At 34.0% G+C, this 19,153-nt stretch overlaps 1 protein-coding gene across 2 annotated transcripts in view; it reads right to left on the bottom strand.

The window, feature by feature from the left end:
* Window positions 1–10,762: 10,762 nt before the first annotated feature.
* Window positions 10,763–19,153, bottom strand: part of ECT2 (epithelial cell transforming 2) — a 67,151-nt gene continuing 58,760 nt past the window's right edge. For both annotated transcript variants that reach the window (XM_064275482.1, XM_064275483.1), the window contains 3 exons: window positions 16,268–16,375; window positions 15,132–15,278; window positions 10,763–12,078 (listed from right to left, as the gene is read on the bottom strand). In XM_064275482.1, the coding sequence (XP_064131552.1) occupies window positions 11,989–12,078; window positions 15,132–15,278; window positions 16,268–16,375 (345 nt within the window). In that variant the 3' untranslated portion in view covers window positions 10,763–11,988. The remainder of the gene's footprint in view (window positions 12,079–15,131; window positions 15,279–16,267; window positions 16,376–19,153) is intronic.

Below are 19,153 nucleotides of genomic sequence, written 5' to 3'. Positions count from 1 at the left end.
AGAGGTTTTTCTCCCTTCTTTTTAATCATGAATTATTTTGAATTCTTTAAATCCTTTTCATGCATCTGCTGAAATAATCTTATGATTTTCCTCTTTATCTGTTAATATGGTGGATCACATTAGTTAATTTTCTATTGTTAAAACAACCTTGCATTTCAGGGATTAAAACCAATTTTGTAACAACTGATTATCCTTTTTTATACCATGTTGGATTCACTTCACTGATATTTGCTTTAGAATTTTTTTCCTGACAGTCTTGAAAAAATTAAGACTTATAATTTTTCTTTCCTGTTCTGTTTTTGTCTGGTTTTGTAATCAAGGGAATGTTTAACTGACCAAAAAATGGAAAATGTTCTCTATTATCTTAAAGATTTTAAAACTGGAAGAATCTGTTTCTCAAATTTTGGTGTACTTTTTCTAAAACCATGTAGGCTGATGTTTGCTTTCTTTGTAGAGAAGAATTTTAACTTTGAATTCTGTTCTTTAATAATTACAGAATCATTCAAAATTTTTTTTCTTAGAGTCAGTTTTGTTAATTCATACTTTCTTTAAAACTTATCAATTTCAAATAAGTTTCAAGTTGATTGGCAGAAAATTGTTCATAATATCATACAACATGTGTACGGATATTTTTCTCATGCCTAAGAGTATTCATTTGGGCATTGTCTCTCATTCTCTTTCTTTCTCCCTCTCCCCCCCACCCATTCCTTCTCTCCCCCCTTCTCAAGTAACCTTTCAGATGTATGCCAATGTTATTTCAGATGTATACCAACGTTATGGTCTTCTCAAAGAACTCTTTGCTAATTACCTTTGTTTTATATTTTTGTAACTTCTGTTACTTAGAAAAAGATGTGAAACATACATGAAATAATTACTACAAAGTGAATGACTGTATAGTTACCACACAGCTTGAGAACTAGAATATACTAGTAGCACAGAAGTTCCCATGTGGCCCTTCCTCAGTCACTTTCCTCCTTGGAGGTTACAATATCTTGACTTTTATGGTAATTACTTTCTCGCTATTCTTTAAACTTTTACCAGTAGTGCTGCAACCTTAAACAATAAAGTATTATTTTACTAATTTTTAAACCTTATGTGAATGGAATCATGTAGTATTTGTTCATTCAACACTTCTAAAATTAGCCAGGTCATTGCAGGTTTATTGTACTTCATTTGATGCATAATTATAACAGTGTATATATTAATCCAATCTAATGTTCCTATAAATTTCTGATTTCCAGTTTCAGGTTATTATGAATAATGTAGCTTCTTGTAGATGGATCCTGGTATTCATAGGAATGTTCACTGAAATAAATATCTAAATAAATATCAACGATTGAAATTGTTGGGTCTTAAGGTACACCTATCTTAAACTTTATCTGATAATGCCTAAGTGTTTTATAAATGTTTATACAATTTATACTCTTACAAGCAGTGGAAGAATTCTCATTGCTTCCCATATGTGCTAAGCCAGTATGGTGCATGTGTAATAGTATCTCGTTTGCATTTCCCTAGTTATGGATAAGGTTGAACATCTCTTCATAAGTTTATTGACTAGATTTTCTCTAAGTGCCTGTTTTTCTATAGGGATGTCTGATTTTTCTTTTGGATTTATAGTTGTTTGTCAGTTACATGTGTTGCAAACATCTACTGTGTGACTTTCTTAATGATGTCTTTGCATCACTAGACGTTCTTATTGTTCTTCTCAGCTGTTCTTGACCCTTTTTATTTCCATATAAATTTTGAAAATAATTTATCATGTCTCTCTGTCTTACACACACAGAGAGTATTCTCATTAGCTTAGTCTGAATCTATATTTCAATTTGAGTAAGATGCTATTTTACAATAATAAGGCATTCAATCCATGGCTACAGTATAATATCTCTGTTAAGGTCTTCTTTAATGACTGTAAATGAAGTTCTATAGTTTTCGCTGTAGCAATCTTCTGCAACTTTTATTAAATTTATTCCTAAGTATGTCAATGTTTGTATGCTGCTGTAACAGAATTTTTTTTTTTTAAAGTTATTTGCTATCTGTTCATGGTTGGTATGTAGAAATAAAACTGATATTTATATTTTGATTTTATACTGGAACCTTATTCCAACAACGGTATATCTTGTTATCTGTAGATTCTTTAGGATTTCCTATCTACAAAATCATAACCATCTGTGAATAATGGCAGTATTATTTTTTCCTTTCTAATTTTTACAGCATCTCTTTTTCTTACAGTGTTGCACTGGTTGGGACCTATAGTAAAATGCTGAATAAAGGTAGTAGAGTGGGTACTCTTTCCTCCTTCCTGATCTCAAAGATGTTTTCAGTGGTTCACCATTAAGTATTATGTTTGTTATGGTATTTTTGTAGATATCCTTTATCATATTAAGGAAGTCCTATTCTATTCCCATTTTCCAAAGTTTTAACATGATGCACATTGAACTTATCAATTTTTGTCACAATTGAGATAATATAAATTTTCTGTTAATCTATTAAAGTGCCAAAATACACTGGTGAATTTTCTAAAGTGAAACTAACCTTGCATTCCTGGAATAAACCCACCTAGGTCATTATGTTTTATGCTTTTTATGTATTACCAAATTTGGTTTGCTAATATTTTACTTTGAAATTTTGCATGTATATTCACAAATAAGATTGGCCTACTTTAGGGTGTCTAAAATTATCCAGGATTCATAAAATGAGTTAGAAAGTGTTCCCTTTCTCTATTCTCTATAAAATTTGTGGAAAATTAGTACTAATTTCTTCATTAAATTTTAGAACTCACCATTGAAGCCACCTGAGCCTGGGGATTTCTTTCTAAGAAGGATTTTAATTATGGATTCTATTTCTTTAATGTTTAGAGTAACACTTAATTTTTCTATTTTTTCCTATATAAGTATTAATACATTGTATATTAATTAGTTGTCAGTATTAATAAGTTGTTCTAGAAATACGTGCATGAGAATTGGGGTAATTTGTTGCAGTAGTGACCCAATTTGTTCACATCTCCCAGAATCCGCATCTCTGAATAGTGGGTAGTATCTTCCCACATTGACTTTAGGCTTATCTATGTGACATGTCTTGATCAATGGGACAATAGCAAAGATAACATAAGCAGAGGTTTGAAAGTTGTCTGCTGCTTTTGGAATCTTTCAACCACCACCATGTGAGCAAGCCCAGGCTAGACTACTGCATGATGAGACTTGTCCCCATCACCTCTGTCACCCCAACCAATTACCAGAAACCCTGGGGTAGGCTAAATAATTCTCCCCAAAGACATCAACATTCAAATTCCTGAAATATGTGAATATATCACCTTACATAGTAAAAGAGACTTTGCCAATGTAATTAAGTGTCTTGAGATAGGGAAATTATCCTAGATTATCCAGGTGGGGCCAATGTAATTACAAATGTTCTTATAAGAGGGAGGAAGAGAGAATTTGACTACAGAAGAGAAAGTGGTGTGATGACAGACATAAAAATTGGGGTAGCATGGCCACAAGCCAACAAAGGCCAGCTTATTCTAAAGTTGGAAGAGGAAAGGAACAGATTCTTCCCTAGAGCCTCCAAAAGGAACCAGCTCAGCTGATACCATCATTTTAGTCAGTTAGACTGATTTTAGACTTCTGACCTACAGAATTGTAAAAGGATAAACTTGCTTCATTTTAAGCTACTAACCAAAAAAGCCAAACCAAACCCGCTGCCGTTGAGTCGATTCCAACTTATAGCAACCCTATAGGACAGAGTAGAACTGCCCCATAGAGTTTCCAAGGAGCGCCTGGTAGGTTGGAACTGCAGACCTTTTGGTTAGCAGCTGTAGCACTTAACCACTACACCACCAGGGTTTCCTTAAGCTACTAGTTTACAGCAATTTGTTACAGAAACAATAGAAAATGAAAACAGATTTTGGTACCTAGAGATGGGGTGCTGCTCTAATAAATACCTTAATTTGGAAATGACTTTGGAAGAGACTGAAAGAATTATGAGGAGCATGACAGAAAAACCCAGATTGCCTTGAAGATACAAGAAATATGGATGTTATCAACTCTGCTAGTGAGGACTCAGAAGGAAGTGAGGAGTATGATAGGGAGGGCCTATATTTATCTTAGAGAATTTCTAAATCAATAGACTGTTGGTAGAAATGTGAACATTAAAGGCATTGCTGGGAGGTCTCAGAAAAAAAAAAAAGGGAACATATTATTGGAAAGTGGAGAAAAAGGCACCCTTGTTACATAGTGGAAGAAAACTTAGTGGAACTGTGTCCTACAGTGACATGATAAAAACTTGTAAATGATGATACTCGGATGTTTAGCTTAACAGATTAACAGATTTCCAAGCAAAATGTTGAAAGTGTGATCTGGTTTCTTGTTGCAACTTACAGTAAAATATGAGAGGAAGATTGAGAGAAAAACTGTTGAGCAAAAAAGAACCAAGATTTGATTTGGAAAATTCTTTGTTTATTTAGATAGTAAAATATGCTAAAATTAGGAGATTCACTGTCAGGAAAGCATGTTCTGGAGACAAAGTAAAGGGTGTAGCTGGACAACTTTTTCCTAGTGCCTCAGTAGTCAGTCACACTGAGGGATCTTGAAGACATTAAGTGTGTGACTCATGGATTTCTGAGCCATGTTGGAAGCCACGAAAAGAGATGGAATTATCCTGGAAAGGTCTGTGGAGTCAATTGTCTAATGGAATGAATTGTGTGAGATAAATAGGAAACACACAAAGCTTTTGAGAATGTTGTATCAGCAGAAACACTATCAGCTTGGACTGAAGGGAACAAAGACAAAATGAAAGAAGGCTGTCAGACTCCCAACAGACTATCAGCTAGGAAACAGGCTGATAAAACTACTCAGCTGCAAACACATGCTATTCTTCATGAGAAAGGAGTGACTCAGAGAGTGGAGCCTTGTGTACCTCACCAAAGCTTTTATAAGGATGTTGCCTGTCTTATTAAATTATGAAATGTCACTTCGCATGGTCCATATTCTGAGGTCAACAATTATCAAGACATTGCTAATAAGATCTCTTCCTAGCTCCTCTTTGGGCAGCAATCCAAGACATTGAAAAGCACACATTTTTAACCAACTGAAATGGCCTCTTTATGCTTGTCTACATCAAAGCTGCAATCTCTTTCTGGCAGAACTCTAGCTAACTGTACGTATTTTCACTACAATCCTATAATTACTGTACTTACTTTGTTATATTACAAATTTCACCAAGGATAACTTGGAATTACAAAGTCCACAATAGGGATTTTTTTTTATTGTACGTTAGATGAAGGTTTACAGAACAAACTAGCTTCTCATTAAACAGTACACAGATGGTTTTATGACATTAGTTAACAATCCTGTGACATGTCAACACTCTCCCTTCGTGACCTGAGGTTCCCTATTACCAGCTTTCCTGTCCTCTCCTGCCTGCTAGTCCTTGCCCCTTTGCTGGTGTTCCAGTTTAGTCTTGCTTTGTTTTACGGGCCTGTCTAATCTTTTGCTAAAGGGTGAACCTCAGGAGTGACTTCATTATTGAGCTAAAAGGGTGCCTGGGGGCCATACTCTTCGGGTTTCTCCAGTCTCTCTCAAGCCAGTAAGTCTGGTCTTTTTTGTGAGTTAGAATTTTGTTCTACATTTCTCTCCAGCTCTGTCCCAGAGCCTGTACAGTGATCCCTGTCAAAGCAGTCAGTGGTGGTAGCCAGGCACCATCTATTTGTACTGGACTCAGTCTGGTGGAGGCTATGGGAGTTGTGGTCGATTAGTCCTTTGGACTAGTCTTTCCCTTGTGTCTTTAGTTTTCTTCATTCTTCCTTGCTCCCAATGCGGTGAGACCAGTGGAATATCTTAGATGGCCACTCATAGGTTTTAAGACCCATAATGGAGAACTTTTTAATATGTCAATAATAATTCATTTAACAGGAACTCTTAAAAAAGGAAGACAAAATACCAAGCATTCAATTGTTAGCTTTCTTTATTATGTCTAGGCTTCAAAATACCAAATACAAAAATGGCTCTCTCAAAGCCAAAAAAGTCTTTTCACTCAAGTTTTCTGAGTCTTTTTACACCAGCCATTCTCTCTCCCTCCAACTCTATCTTCACCACCCACCTACACCTCTTCTGTTCCTTCCCTTGACACCTCATGGACAAGTTACATTTTCCTTAGGTTTTTTCTTAAGAAATGACCTAGTAATCAAGGTTTATTATCCTTGTCAAAGAGCAATTACTGCAGCTTTGGCTAAATAGTTGAAGTTTGTTGAGATCTAGTAGGGATTCACCTTCAAATCTGACGGTAGCATATGCAATACACCTTACCTTAAATGTTAGCATACAATAATTACTGTTCTGGGTCTTGCTTTTTTCACTTCAAAATACGTTCTGGAAATCACTCTGTATCTGTATATAAGCTTTACCTTTTTTTACACCTGCTGAGTAATCCATTGTGTGGGTGGACTATATTTTTATTTGCCCAATTCCCTATGTCAATAATAATACATTTAACATTACATTTAATGAACGTTAGTTTCCAGTTTTTGGCTACTACAAATAATGCTGCAATGAAAAGTTTTGTGCATAGAACATTTTATATTTTTGCCAATATATTTTGGAGAAAACTTCTTAAAAAAGGGATTACTAAATCATAGGATAAATGCATATATAATTTTGGTAGATGTCTTAGTCATCTAGTGCTGCTATAACAGAAATACAAGTAAATGGCTTTAACAAAGAGAAGTTTATTCTCATAGTCCAGCAGACTGGAAGTCTGAATTCAGGGTGCCAGTTCCAAGGGAAGGCTTTCTTTTTCTGTCGGCTCTAAAGGAAGGTCCTTGTGATGCATCATCAGTCTTCCCTTGGTCTGGGAGCATCTCAGCACAGGAACCTCAGGTCCAAAGGACGTGCTCTGCTCCCGGTATTGTTTTCTTGGTGCTATGAGGTCCCCATGTCTCTCTGCTCACTATTCTCTTTTATATCTCAAAAGAGATTGGCTTAAGACCCTACCTAATCTTGTAGACCTCATCAATATAACTGCCGATATTCCATCTTATTACATCATAGTAATAGGATTTACAACATATAGGAAAATCACATAAAATGGTGAACGATCACAATACTGAGAATCATGGCCCAGCCAAGTTGATAGATATTTTGGGGGGACACAATTCAGTGCATGACAGTAGATATTACTAAATTCCCTTCCACAGGGTTGTAATCATTTTATATTCACATCAGAAATGTATGGGTGCATTTCCCCTATGTCTTGCCAGCAAATACTCTGAAATACTAATAATGATGGATGAAAAATGGTTAGTGTAGTTTTAACGTAATTTCTCTCATAAGGTTGATCATCCTACACTTTTCACAGTCATTTTCACTTATTTTTTCGTGAACCATCTATATTTTTGGCAATTTTCCTATTCGGTTTATCTGTCGGAAATTAATCCTTAAAAATTTCTCATACATTCTAGATATAAATTCTTTATCTGTTACATCTTCATCCAGTCTATGGCTTGCTTTTTATAAAAAAAAAAAGTTTTAACTTTGTTTATATTGTTCTTTTTAACTAAATTAAAAAAAAAAATCCACTTAAGCTTTTGGTTGGACTTAAATTACATTTATAAAGTTATTTTGGAGAAAATTAACATCTCTTTTGCACTGAATCTTTCTATTCACATACATGTCAGAACTCTCCATTTATTTTTCTCTTGGACTGTCACGATCATGTTCTGAGGATTTTTTATTGATCCTGTTCAGTACTTAAGGTGCATGTTCAATTGTAAATTCCATGTCTTTCTACAATTTTAGACAATTCTCAGCTGTTATCTCTCCAAATATTGCTTTCCACTCCCTCACACAATTTTTACTTCTCTTTCCAGATATCATATCATAGGGATTCAGCATTTATATTTTTCTATCTTTACATCTCAGGTTTATTTATAGTTTCCATCTCTTTATCAGTCTGTGAAGCTTTCTGCATAATTTTCTCAAATTCTATCTTCCAGTTCTCTAGTTTTCGTCTCAGCTGTCTCCACTTTAATTCTAGACATTCAACTTTGTTCCTTTTCAAATCCAGCTATTTTTGTCATACTGTCCCGTTATTCAATGAGTTTTTTCTTTTAAATATATTAAAGTGTCATTTTAACTGATACATTTTTTCCAGTCTTGGAGTACAGATTCTATTGATTACATCTGTTTACTCTCCTCATGGTTTATTTCCTCTGTTTTTAATTATCATTTCAGCCAGGCTTTTTCTATATTTTTAAAAAAGAGGGTTTCATATGCCCTAAGTGTGATTTCTAGTTGATAGGGCTGATCTTTTAAGTTTTAGGATCTATATAGGGTATTAATTCAAGATCCATAACCTTCCATGGTCCCAACGTACTATCTCCTACACCTCCATCAGGGTGAGGCAGGGCCTACTTTTCAGCATTTAGGGCCCTACATCTTGGTATTAACTCCCTACAGCTCGCCTTTCATATCGGTTTGCACGTAACCACTCTGAATTCTCTCAACTTGTCACATCAGGCGATTTCCCTAGTTTTAGCATCAACTATATATTAAAATTACTTTTTGGTTATATTTCATGAAGAAATGCTTGATGTTTGTTAGGGCACTCACCATGCATATATCAGCTTAGTCAGTCATGTTATCAAAGTCCTTGGAATTTTTATTAAGAACAGTGTCAGATTTTTATTAAATGATCTTTTGGAACCACTCAATATATCATATACTTCTTCTCCTTTAAGTTATCAATGTAAGTCATAACAATTGAGTTCCTAATGTTAAATCACTCTTGTGTTTTTGGAAGAACTCTAACTTAATGAACTATAAGTCCTAAAGCAGTTCAAAAAGATCATTAGTATTTGTATTGGAGCTATCTAGAAAATTGATCTCCACTCTGGCTCTACACACCTACTTCTCACATATACACTATCTCATTAGCCGACGTTGTGCATTTACAAGAGTTAAAAAACTAATATCTGACTGTTTTGTGCCTTAACAATTTATGTCCAGTAGTAACAAATGCTGAGGTGTGAGGCAAGAGTTTAACGCTGGCTGCGATGGTTAACATTATGAGTCAGCTTGGCTGGGATGTGATTCTCAGTGGTTTGGTGGTTATGTAATGTAAGTTGGCAGTTATGTAATGATGTAGTCATCCTCCATTTTCACATAATGCTGATGTTTGTATAACAACCTGGTCTTTGGAACCTAATCATGTCAATAAGTGAGGAGTGGGTGTAATGGCACTAAGTTGAAGAATATACTTGAATCAAATTGTTTTAGTCTGTGGAGGCTGAAGCAACAGATGAGAACATGTCAGGTTTCAGTTTATTGTACTATATCCTGTAGCCATGCTTGATGTCACCTGATTCCTCCTTTAGGCAAAGAAATTATGTTCTATTTACCATGAACCTTATGTCAGTTCAGATTAAGTATAGATATTAATGAATCTAATGGTTATATACTTATTTAGGCTGTATTTTAAACTGCACTTCTAGATTTAAATTGTTAATATTATATTTGGAACGCTTGCTTCTATACCCATAGAGTCCTGGAGGCACAGTGGTTAAAAGTTTGGCTGCTAACCAAAAGATTGGCCGTTTGAATCTACCAGCTGTTTCTTGGAAACCCTATGGAGCAGTTCTACTCTGTCCTGTAGGGTTGCTGAGTTGGAAACAACTCAATTGCAATGGGTTTGGTTTTATGTATTGTATCCATAATTGAAATTATGCAGTACTTTTGTTCTTTACTTTATCCTTCAAAAATGTTAATATTAAGCTTATGTTAACTTCCTGAAATGAACTAAATATCTGCCCATGTTCTTTAAATATGTAAAGTGTGATATTACTACATACTAACTACTCTCTAAATGTTGGAACTCAGTTTTAAAACCATCTGGACCTCATGTCTTCTTCAACAATACATATTCAACTTTCTAACTTGTTCTATTTATTGGAGCATTAGAATACTCTACCACTTCTTGGGTCAACTTTGGCTATATTTTGCCTAGTTCCTCCAGATTTTCAAATCTGGAATGGAGTTGAACATTTTCTTATATGGCTCTTTCATATCTATGATTCTAGATTTTTCTTGGTTCTACATTCAATACATCATGACCAAGGAGGGTGTATTGACAATTTAAAAGTGAATTAAAATTAAGAAAGTTTATTAATATAATCCAGCAGAATAAAGATCAATAAAATATAATTTTCTCAATAGAAAGGAATAAGTTGATTATATTGAATATTCATACATGATAAAGCTTAACAGATGAGGAATAGATGTACACTGTCTTCAACTGATAACAGGGATATACCAAAAACCTAGAGCAGGTATAGTTAATGACAAAAACTAGAAGCATTTCCAAAAATTAACTATTTGTTGCTAGTGTACTTCCAATATTTTTCCAATTCTATGGCTTTTTTCATACCATTTTCTCTATCTGGAAGGCCCGTTTTTGGGGGCATCACAGTTCCAGCCTCAATAAAGTGATACAAGCTATGTATTTTCTGTCAGAAAAAAAAATGCATCCATGCACATACACACAAAATTTTACCCCCGGCCCCCAAATCACAATCTCCATTCCACAAAGCAGATTTCAGATTAAGAATTCCTACTCTACAGGTAGCCCAGTGTACAAAATGCTCAAAAACATTAACAAAGGAAGGAATGAGCAAATAACAAATGAATATACAACACAGCAGAGGTTGATACAGGCATTTATACTGGCCTATTAAAGTTTGTGTGTGAAGAAATTAAAAAATGAGACACTGAATATCTTTAGGTTTTTGAGTATTTATTTACAAAGTTCTTACTAATACAACTGCTTTTAAAGTATAGCAATAAAGAACCATTTCCTATCCTCAAAAGTGGTACATACATGCATAGAAAAACTCCATATAGTCTGTTAAGCCATTAAAACAGGTAATTGAGAATTGTTAAATGGCAATAAAACTTTTGCATTATTCTTTAAACAGATAGAAAAAATGTATTCATAAGAACTTGATTATTTGTACTATTGTTTAATTAAAAAGAAAGAAAAATACTATCATGAAAGATAACTTATGGCCTTGAAAAATATTTTACCACAGGAAATAAATGTATTTCAATTTTACATTTAATTGTAATTCACAATAAAAAGCTGACCATACACGTATCTATGCATTCTACTGTAGATTGGAAAAACTGATGGCAAAGTTAGAGTTATTTCATAGAGGATATAAAGAATCTTTACCACAATTTTCCATACTTTTGTCCACCCATTAAACTAAATTAAGATTTGCTAGTGACTAAACATCACCATAAATACAGTCTTTGAAACCACTATAAGTATATGCCAATGTTGTTGTGCAAAATATACAAAAATTTTAAATCTGTCCTTACCTCAGTTTACCAAAGTATTTTGAAACAATCTCCTTTAACTGTTTTTGTTAACGAGAGCAGTTTTTCAAATTCATATGCTAAATCTTGAAAACATTTGAGAAGAAAATAAACTATGTAAAAGCAGCAGTTAAATAACACATGTGAAATAAGGTCCCACTATTTAATCTGGAATCTATGCAGGTTTTTATCCATTAAGTATAATAATATCACTTAATTTCTGCACAAATTGAGATACACAAATATGTATTTCCATAAATTCACTGATGGACAATATACAAGTAGATTCACAGCAGTATTTGGTACCCATCAATAAAGGTTATTGGCTGTATCAGGGGTACAAAGCTACTGATGTCATCAATAACTTAAATTACTGGTGTTCAAATGAGGGATTCGAGCAAAGAAATAAACTACATCAAAATCACTATAATTTTTTACATGAATTAACTTTGAAAATATAAGAGGTAAACATTACTTTTCAAAAAGAAAATCAAATGGCATAGTTTAGTGTTACCTATCGTCTTCCCAACTTTCACCAAGTGCTAACGACAAGTACCGTTTATGTCAGTTTCTTGTTTGAGTATGAGAGGTTTATAAGTTTCTATAATACAAAATTTTTTAAGCTTCATATCAAATGAGTTGTAGATCTACTTAGAGTATGACTTCTCCTTTCAAAGAAAGATGGAAGGCTGATAAGGGAGGGGGATGGGATACCCTGTAAAGACAAGACAAAATATTTTAAATTTTTCTTTAAAAAATTGTAACACAGTTCAGCATGTCATTCATCATTTTTACATTTTTACTAATTACCATAACAATTAAAAGACATCTGAAACTTCTAAACCCTTTAAATAAATGAATCAATTTAAAATTAGGGAAGTAGAATGGGGAGAAAAAATAATTAAAAACCTATTTTAACATTCTGAACACAAAAAACAAATAGACTAGTTAACTAGATATTAACTTAATTTTAGCTCAATAAATGTTTTTAGAAGGGATGCTAGTTTACTGCTCTTAGTGGTAACTAACTTTCTTCTGTGTGATGTTAATAATTCAGTATTTTAGGTTAAAAAAATACAATAATAAATTAGTAAACAAGTTTTTCAGGTAAAAAGATAAACCTCAATGGGTTCTACTTAATCAAAAAGCACAATTAAGAGGAAAGAAATCAATTCATGGGAAATTATTTTCTAAAATCAAAATTCACACACTCCCAGTTTTTCCACTATGTATATAATTTTGCTCTATATAAAAATTGAGTAAAATAGAAGTGCTTTTAATAACAGTGATTATTAAATTGTTGAGTGATCTAAACTTACTGCTTCAGAGGTCAAAGTTAATCATCTTCAGAATTTTTAACAGCTAGGACAATGAAACATGCAAGAAGAGAATACCAAAAATTCAAGTGTGGGCGTAAACTAAAATGACTTATAAGGTTACTATTTTATTTTAATGTATATAAATGGCTAACTAACTAAACTTAGAGCCAACAAGTAGTTGGCTCTAAATTCTAATCAACAAGGTAGTAAAATCAAGTGTTTAAAGAACTGGGTTGGTAAAGAATTATCATTCAAGTGCTAACAAAGCTATGATTTAAATAGTGTAAAAGAACACATTTTCTGCAAGTGAAACCTTTATGATTTGTCATATTAAAAGCATAAATTTTATACAAATGCCATACATCTAAGACTAAGAATTGGATTTTGAAATATAAATCCACTTTTCATGACAATTATTACTGTTCTTTAAAAATATCATTTTCCTAAGTGAGAAAATTTCTAATGCGATTGAGTATGGGTTTAAGGATAAATTACCTTGCAAAAATATTTTTCCTTCATGTGTCAACTCTATTAAGCCTAAGTTGTTGTGAATTCAAAGCAGTTATAAAAGCTGTGAATTCAAAAGTCCTTGCCCACCTAGTAAGTGATTGGATGGAGAAAGAATATTTTCTATGCTTTACAAATACAAATTTCAAATAGCTAATAAGCTCACATTAAACTTCATGAGGCTTGTTTCCATTACTGCTTGGCATATCTCCTAATCTTCACAAATGTCAAAGATGACTTGAATAGAACTTTTTTTGAAATTTGATAAATCAATATTTCCTTCTAGTATCTCTGAAAAACTAGTTCGGTAGGCAGAATGACGTATAGCTCGAAACCAGGAGTTTTGAGAGCGCCCACCAGTAGAGTTTGAGCGCTGAACACAAACATGCTTATTAATAAATCCAATTACATTGCTTGTGGAAACAGAATGGGTAATCTGTTAGAACAGAAACAAGCAATTGATAAGACATTAATGTCTTAAAGATATTTTAGGTACATCTTATTTATGTCTATATAAAAGTGACATAATCATTAATAATACAAATTTATCTCCTAAAAAATTTTCTTAAAAAGCCATTTCCCTTAATTTGAAAGGCAATGTTTATAACAGTTGCTATAGATGCAGAAAACAAACAAGGGATAGTATTTTGGCCTTCAGAAACCTTATAATCTAATTTTTACAAATGAATGCTTATCTACATTTTGTCAGGTCTAAATCATTTTTAATTAATCACACAAATTATTCAGCATATATTTAGTTACCAGCTAAGTACAACTTCTTTCCCATTAGTTAAGGTTAATATAAATATTCATATAAATATATTCATAGGTTTAGCTGTAACTTCTTGATATGTTAACTAAAGATATTAACTTGCTTTTAAGACAATTTATTGAGCATTTTAAGCCTTGCCTGTATTTTAGGCCTGTATAAATTTTTATATAATAAAAGGTAACCACTTATAAAACACTAGAGCAATTACTACATGCAGGTACTATTCTAAGAGCTTTACATATATCAACTCATTTAATTCCTACAACAACTATTTTAGACTCATTTTACAGACAGTGAAATTAAAAGAGAGAGCTTGCTTAAATTACTTGCCAAAGGTCACATAGCTAGCAAATAGCAGAAGGGTTTGAGCACTTTGGTTCCAGAATTCATGCTCGTAACCAATATCTCAGGACACAGTCATACCATACAGACCCAAACTGCTTCCTAACACACGGTCACGTCATACACGCCCAAACTGCTTCTCAGCACACAGTTACATCATACATGCATACACACATTATTTCAGTTAGTCCATATAGCAACACTACGGAAAAGTACTATTAATCTCTTTTCTCTCATCTGCAAAAATGGAGCTAAGAGAGAATAAGAAAGTTGACGAAGGACACACAACTACAAAGTGACAGTCGCTGACTTTTCTTTACCTTAGTAAGATTAGAATAGTAATTTTACAAACGACAGATATATTACTCATACACTTAGTGATAATAATGAACTTCAGAAACTTCCAATAATTATGACACCATTGGGGATCTGAATTCTTGAGAAAACATTAAAAAATATACACAAAAATTCAGAACCCATATCATTCTCTGAAATTCACTGTTCTGCAGAAATCATATTCTACTCATCACAGAAATAGTAAAAAGAATAAACTTGATCTCTCCTCTATTACTGGAAATAATCTGTGTGAAAAGAATGGTCGCTATTTTCACTAGCAAAGTGGTAGGTCAGACTGAACCATATTTCTTCCTTTTTAGAGATTTACACATCTAGAATCCCAACAAAATTTGTATCTAACAAACTACACATTAAGCGCTCATTAACAGTAAGGTTTTCTCAGTTGTCTTTATCCAATAAAAAGGAGAGAAATCCACACCAACCCCATAAACGTGAACACGCCATTTAGCTCATTGAATCAAAGTCACTTACTGCTAATGACGACGTGCTGGTCAGACGACTCACTACATGCTTGTCATTGCTGGAAGGACTTCTTCCCTCCACAGAGCTATGAGATGTCATAAGAGCCCTTCGGAGAGCTCTTTTTGGAGTTTTGGAGAAAGAGAACGCTCTTGTCACCTAGATTTAAAAAGGGCATAATTAATTAAGCCTAGACTTAGACAAATCTAAAAAAGCTGATAAGAACATTTACATATAATCACAGCCAAATATACACCAAAAGTTTTTCTACAAACAGTACATGGCACATAACAGTAAGAAAATGTAGTACATTATATACTAGTCCATGTTGAACTGATAGAGCACAGCAGTCTAGCTGGGAGAAAGAAAGTAGGAGGGAAAACCTGGCCTGGAAAAAAAGAAATCTGAGTTTTTGACTGATTCTGCCAGAGTCTACTTATGAGACTTTGATAACTACAAAACCACTCTGGAAATCAATTTCTTTATTGAAAGAAAGAAGGCGTTCATTTGAGTCATCATTTAACATGTTTATCTATTTAAGCTTTACACATGTTAAGTGTTCAGGGATGTGAAGATGAATAAAGTACAAGATCTCTCCTCAAAGGGAAAGGAAACAAAAATTTATGCAACAAAAAAATGTATAAATCTAGCAGTAGACTATATGGCTGCAAAATTCCCTTGGAACACTAAAATTCTAGGTCTACTTTTTAAAAGCTCCATCACCAACATTCTTAAGTAGTCCTCAACCCTGATAAGGTAAAGATGGAAGTTGTCTTTACTACCATTAGAAGATTAAGACATACTTCCAGAGTCAGGAGTAGATTCCAGGTATCCTGGCTATCTGTCCTCTGAGGAAATACCAGGCAATATTAAGATGAATGTATACATTTCTAGATCTAAAACACCAATAACAGGTTCCTACTGTAATATAGTTCGTAAAAGCATCACTATAATGGGAGTGATAAGAGGTTATTATAATTGTTGAGGCAACTGAGCTAACTGAAACTATTGTCAGTGTGGGCCATTTCCAAGAAGCATTTTGTTATATTGTCTATCTTTATACTGGTGTTTATGGCGATATTCTTTTATTATATTCCAAAAAATACATCTTACAGACATATTAAATAATAATCTCACTGAAACCTCACCTTTTTTGAAGTCTTCTTTATTGCTCTAGATGCTTTACTCAATGTGCTATCCATATCTTTTGTATTTACTTCAAAAGATTCTGGATCAGCAGTGTAAATAAGATTCTCCTGAAGAAAACAAAATTTCTTTAATTTTAAAATAAAAAACCACAAAAGTTTCTAGAAGCAACCCTTTAAGCACCTATATACATACAGGAATATTTATAAATAAAGTTACTCAAAGTTTTTGATGTGCTTGACATTAATTTCTATTCTGAAATGTACTAATTTAAAGACAGTAGGAAAAGGGCATTCAGTAATTAAATGAGTAACGTGAAACGAGGACCTTGGACACCAAAGAAATGGGCAGCAGAAGTCAATAGGAAGTCTTATTAACAACCCTAAAACTAACAAGTTGGAAATATAGCAGACTTAAGTTAATGCTTAAGTATAAATTCAGCTACAAAATCAATATCACAACATTTTCCTTGAGATAATTAAGATAGTCATCAAATTATGACTTAAAACTTTATTCTACATTTTCCTTTCTTCCTCATTTAGCATCTGGGAGGATTCTAAATCAGGGGTTACTAACCTGTGACCCAACAGCTACTAGGCTGGCAAAGGATAGAAATCAGGGGGTTATGTGACCCACCTGAAATTATCACCGACACTGTTGTACTTAGGATAAATCTTGAAATTTTTTTTTGACGATGAATCTAACACCATTCCTCTTCAATTTGCCACACTAGGAAAACAAGGAAGACTAGATACTGTGACTGCTATTCAAATTTATGCATCAGCCACTAAGGCCAAAGATGAAGAAATTGAAGACTTTTAACAACTTCTGCAGTCTGAAATGATCAAACATGCAATCAAGATGTATTGATAATTACTGGTGATTGGAACACAAAAGCTGGAAAAAAAGAAGGGTCTGTAGCTGGAAAATAAGGCCTTGGTGATGGAAACGATGCCAGAGAGTGCACAAAGAATTTTGCAAGACCTACTTCTTCATTGCCATTATCTTTTTTCAACAACATAAACAGCAACTATACATATGAACCTTACCAGATGGAGAACACAGGGATCAAATCAACTACATCTGTGGAAAAGCTCAATATCATCAGTCAGAACAAGGCCAGGGGGCAACTGAGGAACAGACCATCAATTGCTCATATGCAAGTTCAAACTGAAGCTGAAGAAAATTAGAGCAAGTCCACAACCACCAAAAGATGACGTTGAGTATATCCCACCTAAATTTAGAGACCACCTCAAGAAATAGATTTGACGCGTTGAATGCTTCCAACTAAAGACCAGACGAGTTGCAGAATGACATCAAGGACATCATATATGAAGAAAGCAAAAAGGTCACTGGAAACACAGGAAAGAAAGAGACCAAAATGGAGGAAGTGATGAAGTAAAAGAGTTGAACAGAAAATTTCAAAGGTGGCTCAAGAAGGCAAAGTATTATAATGAAATGTGCAAAGATCTGAAGTTAGAAAACTAAAAGGGAAGAACGTGCTCAGCATTTTACAAGTTGAAAGAACTAAATAAAAATTTCAAACCTTGAGTTACAATATTGAATGAATCGATGGGTAGAATACTGAATGGTACAGGAAGCATCAAAAGAAGATGGAACACACAGACTCACTGTTCCAAAAAGAATTGGTTGACGTTCAATCATTTCAGGAGGTAGTATATGATTAAGAACCGATGGTACTGAAGGAAGAAGTCCAAGCTGCGCTGATGGCATTGACAAAAGACAAAACAAAAAAAACTTCGCTGCCATTGAGTCAATTTCAACTCAGCAACCCTACACAACAGAGTAGAACTGCCCCATAGGATTTCCAAGGAGCAGCTGGTAGATTTGAACTGTCAACCTTTTGGTTAGCAGTGGTAGCTCTTGGCCTCTGTACCACCAGGGCTGGCTCCAGGAACTGAGAGAATACCAACTGAGATGTTTCAACAAAAGGACGTAGTAGTGGAAGTGCTCACTCGTCTACACCAAGAAATTTGGAAGACAGCTACCTGGCCAACCAACTGGAAGAGATCCATATTTGTGTCCATTCCAAAGAAAGGAGATCCAACAGAATGTGGAAACTTTCAAATAATATCATAAATATCACACACAATTAAAATTTTGCTGAAGATAATTCAAAAGCAGTTGGGGCAGTACATCAATAGGGCAACTGACAGAAATTCAATTCGGTATCACTCCTGATGTCAGATGGATCTTGACCGAAAGTAAAGAATACCAGAAAGATGTTTAAAAAAAGAAAGATGTTTACCTGTGTTTTATTGACTATGCAAAGGCATTCGACTGTGTGGATCATAACAAATTATGGATAACATTGCAAAGAATGGGAATTCCAGAACACTTAAATGTGCTCATGAGGAACCTGTACATAGACCAAAGGGATACTGCATGGTTTAAAATCAGGAAAGTGTGCGTCAGGGTGTAATCCTTTCACCATACCTATTCGATTTGTAATCTGAGAAGCTGGAATATATGAAGAACTTGGCATCAGGATTGGAGGAAGACTCATTAACATCCTGTAATATGCAAATGACATAACTTTGCTTGCTGAAAGTGAAGAGGATTTAAAGCACTTACTGATAAAGATCAAAGACTACAGTCTTCTGTATGGATTGCACCTCAACAAAAGCAAAACAAAACTTCTCACAACTGGATCAATAAGCAACATCATGATAAATGGAGAAACTATTGAATTCATTTTACTTGGTTCACAATCAATGTCCAAGGAAGCAGCAGTGAAGAAATCAAACGAACTGTTGCACTGGGCAAATCTGCTGCAAAAGACCTCTTTAGAATCAAAAAGCAAAGATGTCCCTTTGAGGGCTAAGGTGAGCCTGATCCAAGCCATGGTATTTTCAATTGCTTCATAT

This window comes from Loxodonta africana, chromosome 23 (genome assembly GCF_030014295.1).
Source record: "Loxodonta africana isolate mLoxAfr1 chromosome 23, mLoxAfr1.hap2, whole genome shotgun sequence".
NCBI lineage: Eukaryota > Metazoa > Chordata > Mammalia > Proboscidea > Elephantidae > Loxodonta > Loxodonta africana.
The sequence above is the reverse complement of the archived record's forward strand: the minus strand, read 5'-3'. Positions and strand labels throughout refer to the sequence as shown.